Below are 20743 nucleotides of genomic sequence, written 5' to 3' on the forward strand. Positions count from 1 at the left end.
AATACATTGGGTAAAAAAGCTTTCATGATACACAATTCATTCAATTAACAAACATTTTGAGCTCTTTACACAAAATATTCGCTAGCACTGGGCACAAAGGTAATAGAAATCTGCTCCATCACAGTGGAGAAACACTCACAAAATTTTATAGTGGAACCTAATTCATAATATAGGTGTATACATTATTTTTAAATTTATAATGAAGTCTTATTAATTTATTTTTAACCACATAAAGCAGGTAAATAAAACAATCAGTTCTTATACTAAGCAAAGCTATTTACCTCTGAAAATTTAAATTTATGTCAGTATCCTCTCTCTCTCTTTCCCACTAAGGCTGTGCCAAAGAATCCCTAAGGATGACTGAGTCTTGGGCTTTGTAAAGCCCTGACGATTTGACATATGGTCACTTGCCGTCTCTGTGCCTTAGCATCTTCAGTTGCCAAATAAGGAATGTTCCTAGAATCATTAATACAATTCCAATGAAATTATTTGATTTTTAGCTCCTTGAAGAAAAACATACAGCCAGGCAGAAATTTGTTATTGTTATTGTTTGCTATTAACTAATATATAATCAATTATAATTATCTTAATATCATGCCACCCATAGGTGGCAGTGGGCAATATTTTCAAAGTTCAAATATTGTTTTCTTTATTACAGGTTTCTTTTCTCCATGGAAAACTCCAAAGCCTGTAAGTTGGAATTATTATGCTTCTTTCTTTATTTCTACTTACAATTGCAATTCCATTAAATAGAAGTTGAATTGGGTGACCTCAAAATCTCTCAACTCTAGAAGTCTGTGGTGTCAAAAAAATAAATCCTCTGTGTCCCTTTGTCTTGTATCTGTCCCACAAGTACAAGAGTCACTCATGTTTCCTTCCTATGAAAACAATTCTGCCCTTTTTAAAAATATGTACTTACAAAATGAACATTAATACTATGTAGTCTAATGTAATGAAAGTACTTTAAAAGCCTTTTGTTTTTCTCCGTCAGCAATACTATGTAGTCTTCATAACATGGAATTTTTAGAAACTATGCAAACTAAAGGCCTAGAAGTCTTGACCTACAAGTTAAATCTAGTCCACAAGAAATTTAAGTTTGTATACATTTATATTTACACTTACATTTTAATGTCTATGGAGCTACATATATGTCTGTGTCATGTATATATATGTCTGTGGAGCTACATATATGTATGTGTCATGTGTATATATGTTACCTCTGTATATATATGTGTGTGTGTATATATATATATGTAATGTGTATGTATATAGATATACACATGGGTATATGTGTCTTTGTACACACACACACACACACACACACACACACACACGTATATTTAAGCTCTGTATACTGTATATATATTCTGCCAAACCTAACAATCACTAAAAATGGTGCTTCTGAATCTTCTTTAGATACTGGATATCTGTAGCATTATCTGACAACTCTAGGCCTACTTCCCTATGAAAATTGCTAAAATGTTTGTGCCAATGTAAGAAGATGGTGGCTTTTAATAATCTTTTTGCAGAGCTGGACTAGCCAAGTTGTCTTAGCAGTTAGAGATGGTCTTTACTTGCCCTTAGATTGAAACTATTAATTGCCCAAGTCCCAAGAGCTGGGACTGGTTCTCTGGGATCCCATTTTATGATGGGTTAGAATACTCTGCCCTAAATGGGATGTGTGAAGCCCCTGACTACAAGAGACTGCGGCAAAGCAGAATACTCTGCCAACAGAATCTCATTTAGGATTTGATTCATCTGGTCCACAGAGAACATTAGATGGAAAACCAGTCTTATTTAAGTTTAGCAAATCACATAAGGATGCATGTGATTTTGAAAAGAGATCCTTTTAAATGTTTAAAATGAAATTTGTTTTATCTTAACCAAGGTCTAAAGAGTTCCTTCCTTTCACCACCAAACTTAAATCTGTGCTCTGTGGTTATCTAATTTAACAAGGAAGCTCATGGTGCTACAATTATGCAACCTAGTGATTTCCTTATACGTACCACATTTACACAAATTATGTCATTGGGTATAATTACAGCATTTTCTGTCATTATTGTAATTACATTCATAGTCAATAATTCCAAAAAATGTTTTATAGAACTCAATGTACAATTAATCCTGAATCCATGTATTTCTACAAAAGCTAAGGCTTGGACTTCCAGGTCATAGACAAGAGAAGGTAGAAGGCTATAGAATTAATGTCTTCCATGTATCTACCAAAAATTCCTTAGACTGAGGACTATAATGAGAGGAAGTGTGGCATTAATATACTTGTTCAGGGTGTTGGCATTAAAGGCATACTCCCTGGACTCAAGTTTTGTTTCTTCTCCTAACTACATGACTTTACTATATGACTCCTAACTATAGCTATCTACTTAAGCTATCAGTGTCTTAAGTTATATATCTGTAAAATGGAGATAATAACAGCCCTCTTTTATGGTTATTGTGAAGAATTCTATGAGTTAAACCATGTAAGGTGCTTAAAACATGTTGCCTCTACATGTTGAGCTTGAAAACATAAACTACTATCACCACGGAAGGCAGACCTTCCGTGCATGAGCCTTTACCAAGTCACTCTATGAAATGAACATAGTTGACTGAACTATTAATCCAAACAAGTATATAACAATATACCCACAGTATGTGGGTTTATACACACTGTCCTCTGAGTGTGGCCCTTATTGGGCCTCTCTTTTCCAGTCCCACCTTCCTGGGCATGGACACCTGGGACTAGATGAGAGAGGTCCAAGAAGAAGCTTGTTGAGAAATAAACACGTGGCAGGTAACAAGCTCTAAACAGGTGAAGGCCAGGAAGGCGCCAGGTAAAGGATTGATGATATCTTGGGTCAGAATAAGGAAATATTATATGGGGTGAGATCTAGCTAGCTTCCTCCTAGTCCTGTGTGACTCCCTGACTCTTTGCTGTCCTACTGATCCACATCTTATGCTATTCCATGTCAAGATAGCCGCTTCCTGTTGAACAAGTAATATGCTAAAATAGTGAGTTCTCATTTTCTCCATCTGGAAAGGATCAAGTGCATTCTTCAAATACAGAATCAAGCCAAATGCTGTCATCTTCCAACCTCACCCGAAATAGTGAGATGGAGTATTTAAACTACTCTAGTGTCTATAGGAAGGAAACAGTTTCTGAACAGAGCATTTCATGGGAATCGGGGAGAGGGGCCTGCCTCATTCACATCTCTCTACTCCCTGTGTGCACCCTAGAATCAGAAGCTAAGGTTGAAGAAATTAGCTACCAGCCTGGCCAACATGGTGAAATCCTGTCTCTACTGAAAATAGAAAAATTAGCTGGGCATGGTGGCACATGTCTATAGTCCCAGCTACTTGGGAGACTGAGCAGGGAGGATCACTTGAATCTGAGAGGTGGAGGTTGCAGTGAGCTGAGATCATGCCCTTGCACTCCAGCCTGGGTGACAAAGTAAGACTGTGTTTCAAAAAATAAAATAAAAATAAAAATGAACAGCCACAGCCATGAACAGATTGTTCTATTTTACTATTTGATGCCTGGGTGTGGACTGGACGTCCAGGCTGCTCACTGAGATTTCAGTGCTGTCCATTCATACAGCTGCACAGACATCCATTCACTCGCCAAGGCCAGCAGAGGCACAGACTTCTCTCAGTATAGAAAACAACTTTTATTTCCATTTGTGCTTATTCTAGTGAGATGTTTATAAACATTGGCCTGGGTCTGGACACCACTGGGACTGGACAAGAGAGGCCCAAAAAGAAGTTTGTTGGGAAATAAACACCTGGCAGGTAACAAAAACTCTAAACAAGAAAAGGCCCAGAAGATGCTAGGTAGAGCAAGTGAGGCCATCGACCTCAATAAGGGGACAGGATCAACATCCAGGGGGTTCATGAAGGTAGAAATAGGCCAGAGTGTCCCAGGTAGAAAACAAAAGTCCAGAGACTAAAGTGCCTAAGGAAGTAGGGAAGAGACAATGGAATGTACTCCTCGGAAGGTGCAGTCGGGCCAGCACGCCAGCCCCAGCTAAGGGGGTGACCTCTGACCCCAGGGCAGGTGATGTGCCCCAAGGTCTTCTGGGTAGGAGCCACCAGGTAACTCCATTGAGGAGGGAGCAGGATACGAGGTGGCAGAGAACAGAATATTGTCTGCTTTTTTCATGGGTGCAGTGATTTTCTGCTTTAAAGTCTTTTAAGAAACCCTGACAGAGTTACTCAAGAGTTAATGAATGTCATAGCAAGAAGTTGTGAATGCTTTACTAAGCATGAACTGGACTCTTGACTAATTCCCCAATCTCTGTGCTACAGAAATTGTAGAATTTGTCAATCTGCCATGGCAGCCTTCCCAAACAGTACCCAAAGCATTACTTGTTCTGTAGTTTCAAGATTGTTTTTTAGAAATACCAATATTTCACCTGAAGCATGTCCAGTGACTATATATGAACAATACATATATCAGCAAGACACACGTGGGTATCAGGTAACCCTCAAAGGAGTATAGAAGAGACACTTGCCGAAGCCCTGTGATGACGAGTGGGATAGATACTTCAGCTCCTCACACCGTATTTCTGATTTATTTACTTGTTGGTATTTAGTATCTTATATTTGAAAACAGAAGGGATAAAGTCACAGCCAGAATGCATCCACATGGTGCCTAAAGTCAGCTAAAGTGAAAAATTACCAAGGATGTGCCTTTACCCACAAATGTGGTTTTCCACATCATGGCAAGGTCACCCAGAATGGATGACCAAGGAAACCCAGAATAGCTTTCTGTATGAATTTTGCTATCAAATGAATTATGAAATATGTAAAGATGAGAACACAAGGCCTGCTGAGCAGAAAATTCACTACAATTCACTATAACTCAAACCATATTTACCAGGTATTCCCCCTAGTGTGATACTATATAAACAATTACTCCTGTTAGAGTTACAGGTGTTTCTGACCCAGGATCTGCCACTGGCAACTGCTGGACCTCAGACAAGCCACTTACCCTCTCTGTGCTTCTAAAGATTATGTTTCATAGGAGGAAACTGAACTAGACTAGGGGTTTTCCATCCTTGTCAGTTAGAGAAACTTTGTTCAAATGAAATCTTAGGCAGTAGCCCATATAGAAAACAAATTAAAATGAAGCCAGTCTTACTGAGGGAAGGGCCAGTGACCACTTCTTTCCCGGTTTGCTGATTCAGCACAAACCCTTGCCACAGTCCCAGTCCCAAGTGGGCAGGGCAGGCCCCCGGGTCTCCTGTGTTACACAGCATGTGTGTGCAGTTTAAAAAACACTGGAGTACATGGCATCTCACATCCCTTCCAGCTTCAAACTATTGATAATGGACAGGCCAGAGCTGGAATCGGAGCCCTGACAAAAATATAACTAGTGTGAAAACAAAAGCAGGACAGTGCCATAATGAACAGAAAGTTACGATCCTGCCAAGTTTCATGTAGTGTGTATCAAAACTGGTTTTTTTTTAAGTGGCCATATTTTATTCATAATTTTAATCATTCACTAAATGAACATTTTCTGAATGCTTAACTCTGCATTGGTAATATAACATGGAGAAAGACACAGCCCTGGTCCCCAACATGATCTGTGTGAGACATGGCTGGGTAGAATCATGGTGATCACAGTTGGATGTGATGAACTGGTGTGAGGGGCAGAAGGAACAGGGTGGTCAGCAAGAGCCTTCTAGGAAAAGAGACATCTCATCTGAATCTAGTAGCCAAGTGAAGTGAGGGAGGGGATGGAAGAGTGGAAAATGCATATAGAAAGAGAAATGAAGCATGCAAAGGTTCAGAAGCAGAAGAGAATCAAGTGGATCCTAGAGAATGAGAAGCCAGCCCATTAGTCAATATGAGGAAGGTGAGGAGACCAGGGTCAAGAGGAGCCCACTACGCCCTTGTAGGAAGTTTGGCCTTTGTCCTGAGGACCATGCATACTCAGGGCAGAGTTTCAGCAGGAGGGCAAACTAATCTGTCAGTTTAATCAAAGCAGGAAAGAAAAATTGAGTTTGAATGAGTCATCAGTTGATGAACGAAAATGAAGTTGGCAGTGCCAACAGGTGATCTCAGGGACCCTGGCTTCCACCTTGCTAAAAAGTGGTACTGATCTCTGCTTTCTCTATCTCATAGTGATAATGTGCGGATCCAAGAAGATCATGTATATAAAAGAACATGAGAAACTGGGAAGTACTCTGCAGGTCTTTAAGAAATTAGAGAAGTAGCCACATCAGTAGCAGCACTCTGGGGGAGGAATCACCAGATCCACAGAAAATGAGGCTTCCTAGGAGACTCTGAACAATCCCTGAATCCTAGATGGTTGCATAATTACATCAAAATTGAGAGGAAAGTGACTGGATATTTACGCATAAGAGGTTGTTGCTATATGTGTAGGTGTCAAATTAGTATATGCAGACGACTGTAGCTTCTGCTCGGGGAAAAGTGATGTAATATGTTGAAACCACTTTAGAAAAGGAACAAATGATACCATACATTTCTAGGTACTTACATCTGAATTATCTTGAGACACATTATCTTTATCTTATAGGGAAAAAACAGAGAAATTAAGTGGTTTGCCAAAGATTACCAGCAAATATTTGACAAGGTAATATAAGTTATATATCAGTTTGCATTCAAAAGTCAGGCACCACTTGCATTTATAACAGTTTATGATGTTGTCTTACGTAGGCAAAAAATCTTTTCTTTCAAGGAACTTATACCAGAGGTTTACTCGTTCCCTGGAAGAAAGGTCCACAAGGCAAAAAAGATTAACCTGAAGGTGGCAAGAGAAATAACGAGGAAGAATTCGTCAGTCATTTTCTCTGTCCTCTTTCATTTTTCAGATAATGGACCGATGGGAGAATCAAGGCAGTCCTCAAACGAGTTTATCTGCTCCGGCCATACCACAGAACCTGCCCTTCCCACCTGCCCTTCACAGGAGCTCCTTTCCTGACTCAACAGAGGCCTTTGACCCACGGAAGCCTGATCCATATGAGCTCTACGAGAAATCTAGGGCCATTTATGAAAGTAGGCGTAAGTGAAAGCCACATAAAACAAGGGTACCTTAATGATAACTGAGGCACTGCCAGGAGATATATTGAGGCTGAATTATCTGGCATGGTTTTATATTCTGAGTTTCAAAAGTGTTTCAAGAGTAGAGCCAACTCGTCTAAAATTATCTTAGAAAGCCTATTACTCTAAAAGTAGGTTTATTGTATCTTTCAGCTTACATTTTATCTCCTACTTTTCTTCCCCTAATCCCCTGAAGAAAATCAGGAATATATTTTGGGGGATTGGGGGGTGCAGTTGCTGGTTTTGTTTAAGTTACCAAATACGGAAAAGAAGTGTTTGGCTTTTTTTAAATCAGTTTAATGTGATCTTGAGCCTAAAGCTTAGATTTTTCTTAGAGCCTTGAATGGAGCCATTGAAAAAGTTAGGACATTGAGTAAAAAGTCAGCCAAGCCTTCCCACCCCACAGGCATGACATCAATTGCTTCCGAAGGCAGTATTGATCTAGGTGCCAATCATCTTTTGGTGCAGTCAGGCACATTTGAACATTCAGTCTTAAAATATTGTGTATGTACTTGTGTCCCTATCTGAAGGTTTTTTAAAATGACTGACTTTGTAAACATTAGAAAACAAGGCTTTTAATATTGCTTGTACCATTGCTTTGCTTGTTTCTACCATCTTGCAAATCACCTCCTCCACATGTTAGAAGACAGGAATCTCACAGTATAATAAGAACCTGTGTATTAAATGATCCAGAAACCCAGCCTCATAGAAGAGTTTGGTCCCTGGTGCTCCCATTTATGGTCTGCTGATTTCCTTTGCTTCAGTGTTCCACCAATGTCTTGTTTCCAACTTTATCATCCGAAGCATGAATAGCAAGTTTTAAATTGGGTGTGATCTCAGAGGATCTCAAATCTGCTTACTCTTTTGATGAGCTCAGGGGCTGAGAATTTTGCACCCAGCTGGTAAAGAGGAAAGCAGACATAATAATCTTTTCCCCATCCTCTACAACTCTTTGTAAAACTAACTTTGGTTGATAAAATGGTTAGGACTGCAGGCCATTGAGAAATCATTTATATCAAAATGAAACATCTCCTCACCACAAACCCACACACACATTTTTTTTTTAAGAAGCGGCTACATCAGAGCTACTGTGTTTCATTCCTCTCCTTCTAGATGAACAACTGAAATATCATATCTCTAGATTGTATCATTAGAATGTCTTTGCTGTAGTAAAGAACAAAGTAGACATTCCTAGCTACATAATATACAGTTATGAATTCAGGGTATTAATGTTCATTAATCTGAAAAAAAAAAGATTTCAGCATAGTTTCTAATACCTTTTCTGCTTCAATAACCAAGGTATTGATTGAATATCCATCTTTCTGTGAGCACTGTGAGGAGATACCAAAGATGAATAACATGGCCTGCTCTCACACGTGTAAGGGGAAAATAAGAATAATGAATGTAAACAGGTAGACAGTAAGATAAAGTTAACAGTTCTAACATGGAAGGTGGAAATGCGTAGGATCAAAATATCATCCTCACCTCCTTGGCTTGTTTAATTTTGTGACTGCATTTAGGCAGCATTGAGAGGTGCTTCCTCCTGCTTTTCGTCTCTTCCTTAGTCATTCGCTGCCATCCTTTTTGCAGCTTCCTGGCCAATACAAAGCTTTAGGATTCAGGACAAAAACAATGTTGGCATTTATCTCGTTTTCTCTTTATGGTTGTCTGATACTTTTGTGCCCTTGGTTCCTTTGTACATGACCCTCTTCTCAACTCCAAAAGAATTATTTCTTTATCCAGCCCCTGCAATGCTGTTTCTGTTCATTGCCTTTCCCCTCCTCACCTGTAACAAACCAAGCAAACCAATCCACCTTAACCTCCTGGAGCTTTCTTTTTCAGTCCTCCTCTGGGAGTTCTTTATCCCCTTTCCCCTCTACAACTGCAGGAACAGCAAATATCCTGACTCCCCACCTCACCCCGCCATGGGCCCCCATCAGTGCCCTCCCTGTGCCATTGCTGCTGCTGCCCTCGTCACACCCCCTTCCTGCTTTCATCAGCTCTCTCTAATGTTTCTAAGGTCACAATGTTTTCAGGTTCAAAAATCTCAGGAAGCCAAAAAAAGGCAAGCTTATTTTCCTTCCCATCCTTCTCCTTTCTATCACATTTCTTCATAACACTAAATGGAGTGTGAATGAAACATAGAAATCGTGTCAAGGTAAGAAAAGCTCCACCACTGAAGATTAAGGAAACCAGGAGAGCATGGTGCCGCTTTCTCTTGTCTCTCTGGATAGCTGATCAGTTCATTCTGCTTGTGGATATGTGTGTGTCTTTAAAAAAAAAAAAAAAAAAAAAAAAAAAACTAAGATAGCCTTTTGCTCTTCTGTACATTTCCATTTCCAACTTTCACATTCTCATGTAAATGATTAAAGCAATACTAAAAGAAAAAAACTTTTAACTAATGATTGGAAAGCTCAGTCTGTTTCTCATTATCTTCATATAGGTTTTTTTTAATGCAATGATCATAAAATGTATGCACCCAAACAAAAGATCAATATTTCAAAATTTGTGATTATGAACCATTCCTATTCTTACTTCTTTGAATTACATGCATAACATTCAGGTTTGGCTCTACTTATCCTTGTCTTTTCCTGGGGGTGGAGGGAAATCAGTGCAAAGTGTGGAAAGGAATCCTAACCAAAGCTGTTTAAACTAAGTCCTTTGACATTTCCCCTAGTCTATAGTGATCTCATGGTATCCTTCCTTACAACTACATCTGAAGCTAAACAGATTTTTGCATTCACATTGAAAACCAGGTTGCAGTCGCCAGATAAAAAGATGCCCCTCCACCCACAAGCCTGAGCTGTACAGAGCTACAGAATGTTTGTTCTGTCAAGGCTGTCAAGAAATATTTGGATTCAAGTCACCAGTCCCCTGCAAATGATGGAAATTTATCAAATGATGTAAATGCTGCTGTGCCTCATTTGGCTCATAATTAGATTATGCTGACATTTTAATGTGCATGCACAGGACATCTTAATAAAGATGTATTCCTGAAAAAAAATGCTGTGATTTTAAACAAATGAAGATAACCATAGGATAGTAGAGCCACGTGAAACAGAACATGACAGGTACATGCTATGATTAGGAAACACCTCCTATCTTCATGAGATCTCAAGATGAGCCAGGAATGGAGCAAGACAGAGAAAGGAAGATTCTCCCACCCAGCAGGCTAGCAGTGCCTCTGACTTCAGAGCATTAGGCACAGTGCCCGGAGGTAGCAACTCCAGGCTCCACGTTAATCAACAAGAATATATGAAACACTCACTATGTATCTAGAACTCTGCAAGACACTCCACAAGAGAAGTTATGAGAAATAACCTCTGCTCATTAGAAGCTTACAGTGAAGGTGGGGACACAAACAAATACATAAGAAAACCATTTCTGAACAAGGCTCCATTACACAACATAGCAAATAATGTCAGTATTTTAATGTGTGAAATTACACAGTAAAAATAACTAAATAATGAGAGTTTCTCAATTTCCATGTGCAAAATTGATATTTAATCAAGAGAATTTTATCTGTTAAGTACCTTTCATCATCAAAATCTCATTAATCCTTGTTGGAGAACTCTGAGAAAAAAAAAAGAATTTTTTTCCCCACTAACTTAATTCCATATAAGTTTAAACTTACTAAATGTAAAAGTATAACTATGTGAAAAAAAATCCCTAAAAAAGTTTTAATCAATGGGCCTTCTGGATCTTCATATTAATTATTTAAACATTGACCCTATGTCAGTACTACCAATTCCCAGAAAAGGACAAAAATCTCCCCGGCTCCCATCTCTACCAAAGACTTTCAGACAAATGTAACTATTCTGTTTGTGATAATAATCTCTGTTGATAATTGACTTCTTGATGCCACACTACTTGGAATTTTAAAAACTGAAAACAAAAGAAAATAGATACCTTTGCGTACTGGAACAAGCCATGCTATTTTTTACTTCCCTCTTCTCTGTCTTTTTCCCAAGAATCTCATAAAGGAAGAACTTGAATTTGATTTGCAGTCACAATAGGAATGGCTTGAATGTTCTGGTTTGTATGCTAACATTCCTAATGCTGGACTACAGATGCCACTGCTAACCTTGGGGAAAAGCAGGCCATTCATGTTTTCTCTACCTCATCTCCTCCTGCCCTTCTTTCTGTGTGTGTGACTGCATCCGTCCTCCCACTACATATTTCTAACATGACAGGAAACTTTTTTCACTGGCTTAGTTACTTATAAGACTGTCTAGGGTGACTACACATGGGAGTTTCCCTGGACAATCCTGGTCTGTGTTGTCCTGGCATAATTATTAATAGTTCACTTTTTACTACCCTAGACTGTCCTCATTTGAATGATAAATTATAATGTTTTTCTTTTTTATATAATTTATTCAAGGAATAGTCATCATTGCTGTTCAAGAAAAGCATATATTTATATGTACACACCGTGAATAAAAAGCTTAATACCTACTCAGATAAATAATCTTTTCAAGCTAATTTATTCAGCTGATAGAATTTATGCCTATACATATTTTAGCCCTAATTTGAAGTAAAGGCTTATTCCTGACTAGTGTTGGTAGCCAAGCTCCAAAGTTAGATATATGTACAAATCTACTTCACGGCAAATGAAGTAGAAAAAAAAATAGGTAGTAAAGTTTTGCACATTTAAGTACTATGCCATGGAGTCCTCTTTCTTAACAGAGAAAATAAGTCGGGTTCAACATCACAATAGTCACTGAAATGAAAGGGAGTTAATCTGTTTCCTTCTTCTGGGAAAGATTATACTTAGACAACTATAGCTAGATGACTGGTAATAAAAAGAAGAATTGTGATAGGCAAGGCAGTATAAAGTGCTTCCCAAAGAAATGAGTGTGGCTTACTTTGGAATCTTACAAAATAAAGTTTTGATCATTCTGATGGGCCTGTTGACATGGGATAGGGCCTTGTCCTGTTGCTTCACTTTTCTTTAAGCCAGACTTGTTGTAAAGGCTTATCTTATCATTCAGCTCACAGGGACACTGCTTGGGCCTGTTCTACACGGCAGCCTTGAAAGCTGGAGCGAATAAGCAGAGGCAACCAGGAATGGGAAAGAAAAATTCTTATTTCCTAAAACTCTTCCCTCAGGGTTCTGTCCCTTGGTTTAAACCCAGGTTGAATTATGGCTGAAGCTGTTCAAACTTTTTTCTCTTCACATTGAACTTTGGTTATAATAAGTAAACAATTTATGAGGTACGACATGTCCACACTCCTTTGTGTTAAGACATCACTCAAATGTAGAATCATAAAAATGTCAGGATCCGTATGGTGTAATGTGTCTTATGGTATAACCTCTTTAGAACAGAAATTTCTCTGAAATGTCTTCAAAAGAGCTCACACAATCAATTTTCCTTTCCAGAATTAGACCTAATAAGCAACGAGCATCATAGCAAAGGTAGCAATCAAAAGTGACCACAGGCCAGTGAAAGATCATAATGGAGAAGCAAACTGTTTTGTAGTACTATGTCTGAAATGAAATGATAATTTGTGGCAGATCAAAAATGGACAGTTATGTTTTTCACATCTAGGGCTGTTATCCTGCTCTTTTGTTGTTCATTGCATGTTATTGAATTCATTGTTCAGTATTGTAATACACATGTAATTTATGGCTGATCACAAACGGGTGGTTGTATTTCTAAACTATCAGGTTTTCTGCTGCTCTTTCCTCGTTATTAGTGAGCAAGAGTTGTAGTTTGCACTGTCTCCCATCCTAACAGCGAGCCACTTGAAAGGATGGAGTACTACAATAATATTATTCACCACAGCACACTGCCTCAATGTCTCAATGAAAAGTGATGGGGGAAGCCACATCACATATGGTAGTATCTATGTAGGATGCTCAAAACCAAAGCTCTGAAGCCTTTGAAAATCTTTCAGCTCATGCCTTCCTGACCCAAGTCTCCTTTTCCCCTGTAATTAAATACCCAATTGAGCCAAGCTAGAAATATCAAAAAGTTTAAGAAAGGTTTAAATAAATTCATGGATGCCATAGCTACTGGCTGCTATTATGTGATTATGAAAGGCCACCGTGCCTTCCCAGAGAACACCCTCACATATGAACACTGTGCTAGACCAACCCCTGGCCTGATTTGCTCAAACACTGCTGATGTCCAGTGCATTAAAGTACCCCCACACACACACATATGTTCTCTGGAACACAATCTTACTTTAGTGAAATATTAAAATAAGTTAATGTTAAAACACTTTTACCAGTGACTCTAGCATTAAAAAAATAAAAGGATAGAAAAAGATGTAATAATGTTATCATTTTAAATGTCCTCAGTTGTACTGAGATATTAATTTTCTGCACCCTTTTCTTATGAGAGAAGCATTATTGTTATCCTTAGTATAATTTGTGTTATGATTTGATCTGTGAAAAAAATTTGCCTTTCAGACGGAGTTTCTAATATATCGCGTTGTACATCACTTTGCAGTTATAATATATTGATATGAAGATCAGTAAATCCAGTTAAGCTGTGTCTGCCATTTTAATATGTAGATTTTAATTAATTTGGAAATCTGATTTTAAAAAGGTATCCTCAGATAACTTTCTAAAAAACCGTGGTAACATTTATATTTCCAACAGGTTCCTTTTGAAATAGGAAATTACCACGGTGTGAGCTAAGTAAAATAGCAAAATAAAAGCTGTGGTAGGACACATATTTTTCCCATGTATTTTAGAAATTAGATCCAACCCTAGAGCTTATAAATTTATTTCATTCAGTAATTTAAAATTAAAAGATCCTGGAATTAGACAGGGGATTAAGGCAGGTGGAGGAGTAAAAAGTAAACTCTAAAAATCAGGTCTTGATTGAAAGTTATTTAATATATCAAAGCATTTTGTTGGTTGCACAAGCTGGCAATGTAACCCAATGTATTTTCATGAATACATGTGAGACCATCAGGGCTGCAGAGTTTAAGCGCTCAATGGCCAGTAGGTCCTCATGAGAGTATAACATAACATGTCGGTTTTATACCTAATGGAAGTGTTTCAAAGGTAGCACTCTTCCATCCCTGATACAGACAAAAGGACATTTCTCAAGTCATAATTCTAAGCAGCCACACCAAACATGAAGGTTCTTTAAAAATAGCAATAATGCCAGAAAGCTAATTTGCCTTTACTGTGAAAGCACAGCTTACCTGGCAGGAATGATCGTTATGCCCTCCATGAGCAGACTGGCTCTTTATTTGAAACAAAGCTCAGTGAAAAAGCAACAAGACTTTGGTCTTATTTTACCTTTTAAACTTTAAGGATAAAATAATCATTTTTTCATAGTGCTTTATATGGTACAACTATATTATAAAATTATGTCATCTTAACACATTCAGAACGGGAGAGTTCTATTGTACTATGTTCTTACTCTCTGCCTTTTAAAACTCTTAAGTTGCCTCGTCTATAAATGCTCTTAAGGAATAATCGTTTATGATTAATGATTATATATCATAAATAATTATTTATAGACACAAATAATAATAATGGTATGAAATTTCTTCCAAGCAAAAAATAATAGTTCACATATTGACGTCTACAAGTGCAAGAGGAGTGGTTCTTGCAAGAACATTTTACAGTTCTTTTACCCACAATGTGAATTTGTGTTTTTGAGAGGTTTAATAAGGCTTAGTTAATTTTCATCTGAAATTCCTCACATGATTCAAAAGCAAAACAATGTGGTAAACTTAATATTAAATTCATCATAGAGGCAAAAATATCCTGCCACTCTCTCAGATAGAAGTATCTCAGCATATCTTAACATAGATCTTTAGCTTCTTAAGTATTTCTTGACCAGAGGTTTGCATATATGTGTCATCTGCCCATCTGATATTAAACTCAGTTTTGTGGTTTAGGAACTTCTCTAACGACAGAACAGTGAAGGAAGAGGAAAAATACCTGGAGATGTTAGGAAAAAATGTATAACGTGGTCAGAAAAGAATGTATTATTTATTCATAACAATAGTAAAATGAAACAAGAAGGAGCTTTATTGAATAATGCATTCTAATTAAGTTTAAAACATATAGCAAGTATGTTTTCTAAAAAGGATGTTGAAGAGTTTCCTGTGAGATGGTACAGAATACCTTACACAAGTCACATAGCATTTTGGGTCTTACCATCTGTGCAATGAAAGGTGCCTTGCATCTCTCATTCTGTTAATTCTTCTACGATATTAAGACCAGGGATTTAGAAGGCAGAGTGAAAAATCAAGGGACAATTTAATTATGTTATTCTTCAGGTTTAGCAGTTCCAGATAAAGTCCTGGTGAAAGTCTGCATTTCTCAAACATGCAGTAAGGAGCTGCACATCTCAACCATGCAGAGTAGAAGGAAGCATGTCAATTGGAGTCTTGCTACCCATGAAAAATGTTAATGCACAAGAGCAACATGTCTCCAGTTACTTCCAGAACACAGTATGCAACCAGGTTTTTCTAGGTTCTCAAATTCTAAATGTGGGATATGCCTACATTTTGAAGGTGCTTTGTACTCACTTTTTTGAATTTTTATGTTATTAGACTTAACATAGATTATAACATAAATCTTATAAAGGATCTCTATTGCTAAAATAAACTAATTTAACTCAACTACTTATACATAACTTCAACTACCCAGATAATTGGAAATATCAAAATATTTTGACTAGTGTACATAAATCAATACCATCATTGATTAGATTTTCTACTTTTCATTTCAAAGTTTTATGACACAGAATTATAACCTAATTTTAAAGGACCTATATTTTCCTTATATATTTCACATTCTAGATTGACTTTACTTTCAAATTAGTATTCTTATAATGAGAATCAAAACAATATTTAGAAATGGTAATCTTATTCCACCCTTATCGTAAAAGAAATTCAGATTTTTCTATTTTGGGTGCATGTAAAAGAAACATATTTACAGGCCAGGCACGTTAGTTCACACCTATAATCCCAGCACTTTGGGAGGCCGAGGCAAGTGAATCACCTGAGGTCAGGAGTTCGAGACCAGCCTAGCCAACATGGTGAAACCCCATCTCTATCAAAAATACAAAAATTAGCTGTGTGTCATGGTGGGTGCCAGTAATCCCAGCTACTGGGAATGCTGATGCAGGAGAATCGCTTGAACCCCGGAGGCGGAAGTTGCAGTGAGCTCAGATTGTGCCATTGCACTGTAGCCTGCGAGACAAGAGTGAAACACCTTCTCAGAAAGAAAAAAAAAAAAAAGAAACGTTTACATACATGCTCATACATAAAGCAAGATAAATCTGTCCACTAACTTGGATCTTAGAGGAAAAAAAAATGTTTTAAACATAAGTATAGGATTGTGGTTGGGGGAGCTATGATAGCAACCAAAAGAAAGTAAAGATGAATTTTAAAATGCCATAAATGAATTTCAACTTTAATTCCCCATTTTCCCATCCAGAACAAGTGCCACCCAGGACCAGTGTTCGAATGGATTCCTCTGGCAAGTATTGTTCAGCACTCACAGTTCTGTGAACAAAACGTCTTCCATTTTGTGTAACAAATCATTCTTCTGAGTACTATCAGTTTCTTAGTATATAATCACTGTGCTACTTTAGTCACCTACATGAAACATGTATTCAAGATAGAGAGGAAGTCTCATCATGGTGAGCCTAAATGCCTGCCAACAAAAACAAAGGAAAACAGTCATATTCATGAATTTCTTTCATAAAATAGTAAAAGATTGAATTAAAAACAGCTGCCGAGGAGAGCCATCAGACTGAATAGACCTGTGCTATGTGATCCAGTAGCCACCAGCTCCATGTGGTTATTGGGCACTTGAAATATGCCTATTCTAAATATAGAAGTGCTGTAAGATATGTGAAAAATCTGCACTGGATTTCCAAAGACAGTACCCAAACAAAAAAGAGAGAAAGATGATTTCATCTGTTTTGTTTTATAAAATGTGGCTACTAGAAAATGTTAAATTACTTATGTGGCTTGCATTTTATGTACATTGAATAGCTTTAAACTAGATACAAATAAGAAGCTAGAAGGTCTCAGGAGATTTGCAATTTAGACATTTCCAAAGAATGTATTAGAAATTTTGCTAACACAGAATGAAATTCTTTTCAAATCAAGTAACTATTTATATCAGCTTCATTTTTTAAACAATGCCAATTATAAAATGCTATATTTCAATAAGATTTTAAGTTAGGCTTGAATATCATATTTTAGTTTTAGGAGCTTTCAGTCATAATTAATTTGCATAAAATGAAAATTTTTTTTACTTAATCATATCAAAAACACCAATTTTGGTTTACGCTAAAATATGTAACATTATTGTACAAATGACAGAGGAAAAAGATGTAAATTTTTTTGCCCTTAGAATTAGTGATGAAAATGCTTTAAACAGCTAATCAGACAACCAGATTGAAATACTCAAACAATTGCAGAAAATAGTGTTTTATAATAGTAGCACTATTTCAGGGCTGTGGACTCACAGCACACATCTCCAGAGTGTTTCCATGATGACAGCTCATTATCCATCTCAGCATGTTCTAACACCCCTTGGAGAATATATGTGCTTGAGATCATTTCATTCTGTAAGTTTTCATGTCATTTTTGGGGGGATATGTAGAAAATATGGAAGATATTATTTAGCATTTTGTCTTAAAATAATGTCTAAAGAATTTATGTAGCATGACTAAAAATTTTAAAGCATGATCATTTCTCTATGCTGACTGTTAAATCTTTTTAATTGTTTTTAACACTATCTTATGCCCAGAGAGAAAATGGGATCTAGTAATTACAGTTGCAAAATGAAATCAAGATTTAATTTGGAATTTTAAATCTCAGCTTACTGGTCACAAAAAGGACATGTCTTTAAAATCTCAGATTCTGAATGTACTTCATTTAAAAACGAGAGTAGAGTGGTCCGATAGTTTAGGTTACCCCAACATACCTGCAAAGTCATAGTTTACATTTTCTAAAAAATATGTTACTTACTTAGAAGACAAAAGTTATAATATAGTTAGAGTATACTATGTTACTATACAATTCAGATTTTGAAGAAAAGAACCAATCCAAATAATTGATTGAATGTCCACACAAGTTATCGGAATATTCTGGGAAATCATGACTGCATTTAAAATAAGCAGATCTTGCTTGGCACTGTGGCTCATGCCTGTAATCCCAGCATTTTGGGAAGCCAAGGTGGGAGGGTAGCTTGATCCCAGGAGTTCAAAATCAACCTGGACAAGATGGCAAGACCCCCATCTCCACAAAAAAATGTAAACAGCCGGGCACTGTGGCGCATGCCTGTAGTCCCAGCTACTTGGAAGACTTAGACGAGATGGAAGGATGGCTTGAACCCAGGAATCTGAGGCGGTAGTGAGTTGTGATCACACCACTGCACTCTAACTTGGGCAACAAAGCAAGACCTCATCTCTAATAAAAAAAAAAAAAAAAGATAAAATAAGTAGATGACCCATATTATTTCTGACATTTATAAAATGTCTTTTATCAAATTACATGTCATTATTTTTACTCAGATGTATTTATCATAATTATAAGGTAGATTATTAACTTTATTTGCATAAGATCTTTAGGTACAGAGTCAAAATTGATAGTAGGAAGTTGTAAATAGTATGTATTTTTGAAACTAAGTGATAACTCCATAGTGGAATAATGCTATGGTTCATTGGGTCTAGGAGACTGCTGAGTGCCTTAAGACAACTAAATTAGGGAAATATTTATTTAACAACTTCTACAGACTGTGCATAATGGAACACTATAGACAGCCAATGATAACTATGCCATCACCTAAGGAGCATATTAGTGAAAAACAATGGACTCTATGGCCAGGAACTTTGAATGGGCAACTCCACCCAAAAATAAGACTGCTAGGAAATGGGGTGTCACAGAAACTACTTCCAAAGGAGATGTTTCCTTGTTTAGGATCTAAAGAAATCTGAAGTCATAAATAGTGTATCAACAATATCAAATGAGGCACTGAATCAGTATGAGGAAAGAAAAAAGGGCATTTAATTTGGTCATTAGCAGGCATAGTGACCTTAAGGAGTGCAGGAGTGCCAAGAGAGAGCATAAACCAGACTGGCAGGAATGAAATCAGAGGTAGAGTGAAGGCTCCACTAGAGACAACTTTTCCTCTAAAGAGATGGAATGAGGAGAGAGCCAAACAGAAACTGTGAGATGGCGTCTGCTACGGCTAACACATGCTTGGTCACATTCACATACCCACAGGGATAAAGCAAACAAGTAAAGAGAAGGAATATTTCAAAGGATAGGGTATTAGCTACTTATTAGATAATGTTAGATTTGAGCAACAGAAACTATATAATTCCTTTTTAACTCATTCTATATCTGGAGTACATACAAATCCAGAAGTCGAGACCATGTTTAATAACCATTTGTGATTCCTGTTGCCTTCCTCATGCTGTCTTTCCTAAATCTCTTTACAAGGAAAAGCCAAAAAAGTGATGCTTTTTCCAGCAGGAAAAATTGAATAACTGTATCTTCCATGCCAAACTGTGATGATAAGCCATGGTACTTATGTTTTAATTAAAACATGAAAGGGGATTCAAGTACCAAAATTTAATTGACATGTTTACAGCAGCATCCCATGTGCCAAATTAATTCATAAAAATGTTGTTCTTTGCATTTTTGAAGATTGAATCCATTCATAAAATTAATCAGTTGTGTTCAGTTACCCAGCCTTTTCCCTAACCGTGCACAAAGCTACGTCTTTCAAAAGCAAGATTAAGGAAATGTATACCATGCGAAGCCCCTGGAGTCTTCATGTGAAATAGGAATCAACTTTTGAAATCTGCTTTTCTTTATCATGAGAGAGGTCATCCTGATACCTGGATATGCGCACCATTTGCTACTTTTTAAAGTTAGTTTTTACAATACTGGTGTGAGCCCAGGATAAATTAGGACTTGTAAATTCACTTGCCATAGTGGTCGTGTAAAATTCCGTCTAGGAAAAGGATCATGAAATGCTTCATAATGCCTGTCATAATTCATAACAGGCTTCATTATTTCATAATTCCTAAGGATCTAAGGACCCAACTTCAAAGAAGCAACACTGGCCACAGCTGGCCACTGAACACTAATATCTAAAGAATGCTTTATCTCCTCTTAGTCCATTTCTTTACAACCAATGCCTCCTCTTGAGCGTCATTAAGCAACGCCTGAGAGTGTCCCTGACAGTTCTGCAAAAAGGACTGAGGAAAAAGAAGATTGAAAAAAAAAAGAGTACAAGGGAACAGAAGAGTAAAAGAATGTTTGTGGGGCACAGTTGAACAACATGCAAAGCAACTCAGGTCCAGATAGGTATCTACCAGACACCCTCATCTAACAACCTCCCCGGTACATAGTTTCTTTAGAAACAAGGGAAAGGAACAGTGATTGTTAACTCTGCTGCAGTGGGGTGAAGAGTTGGCCGTTGGATTTCTTCACTTTAAGTTCTTGCATTAATAAGGAAAGAAATCAAACATAATACAGTAATTGAAACATGTCGTCGGGCCAAAGAGCAGCTGGGGGAAACTCAGAAACATCACAGTCTGCCAAAAGAGTAATAAAGCAGGAAAGAAAAACAGTGATGTCTCCCAGCTTTGTACATGTAATTTTAGATATTTTCTAAAGCCAGGCTCCAAGGAAAAAAGGAAACCAAAGAAAAATTATCTTTCTAAAATGTTTTAAAGTA

At 37.3% G+C, this 20743-nt stretch overlaps 1 protein-coding gene across 17 annotated transcripts in view; it reads left to right on the forward strand.

Moving 5' to 3' along the window:
• Window positions 1–20743, forward strand: part of MAGI2 (membrane associated guanylate kinase, WW and PDZ domain containing 2) — a 1433352-nt gene that overhangs the window by 1246952 nt on the left and 165657 nt on the right. For 12 of the 17 annotated variants that reach the window (XM_037736560.1, XM_037736552.1, XM_037736553.1 and 9 more), the window contains 3 exons: window positions 659–690; window positions 6831–7020; window positions 16475–16516. In XM_037736560.1, the coding sequence (XP_037592488.1) occupies window positions 659–690; window positions 6831–7020; window positions 16475–16516 (264 nt within the window). The remainder of the gene's footprint in view (window positions 1–658; window positions 691–6830; window positions 7021–16474; window positions 16517–20743) is intronic. The other 5 variants (XM_037736555.1, XM_037736559.1, XM_017523031.2 and 2 more) reach the window with 3 other exon arrangements.

The sequence above is a fragment of the Cebus imitator genome, unplaced genomic scaffold (genome assembly GCF_001604975.1).
Source record: "Cebus imitator isolate Cc_AM_T3 unplaced genomic scaffold, Cebus_imitator-1.0 Scaffold26, whole genome shotgun sequence".
Lineage (NCBI taxonomy): Eukaryota > Metazoa > Chordata > Mammalia > Primates > Cebidae > Cebus > Cebus imitator.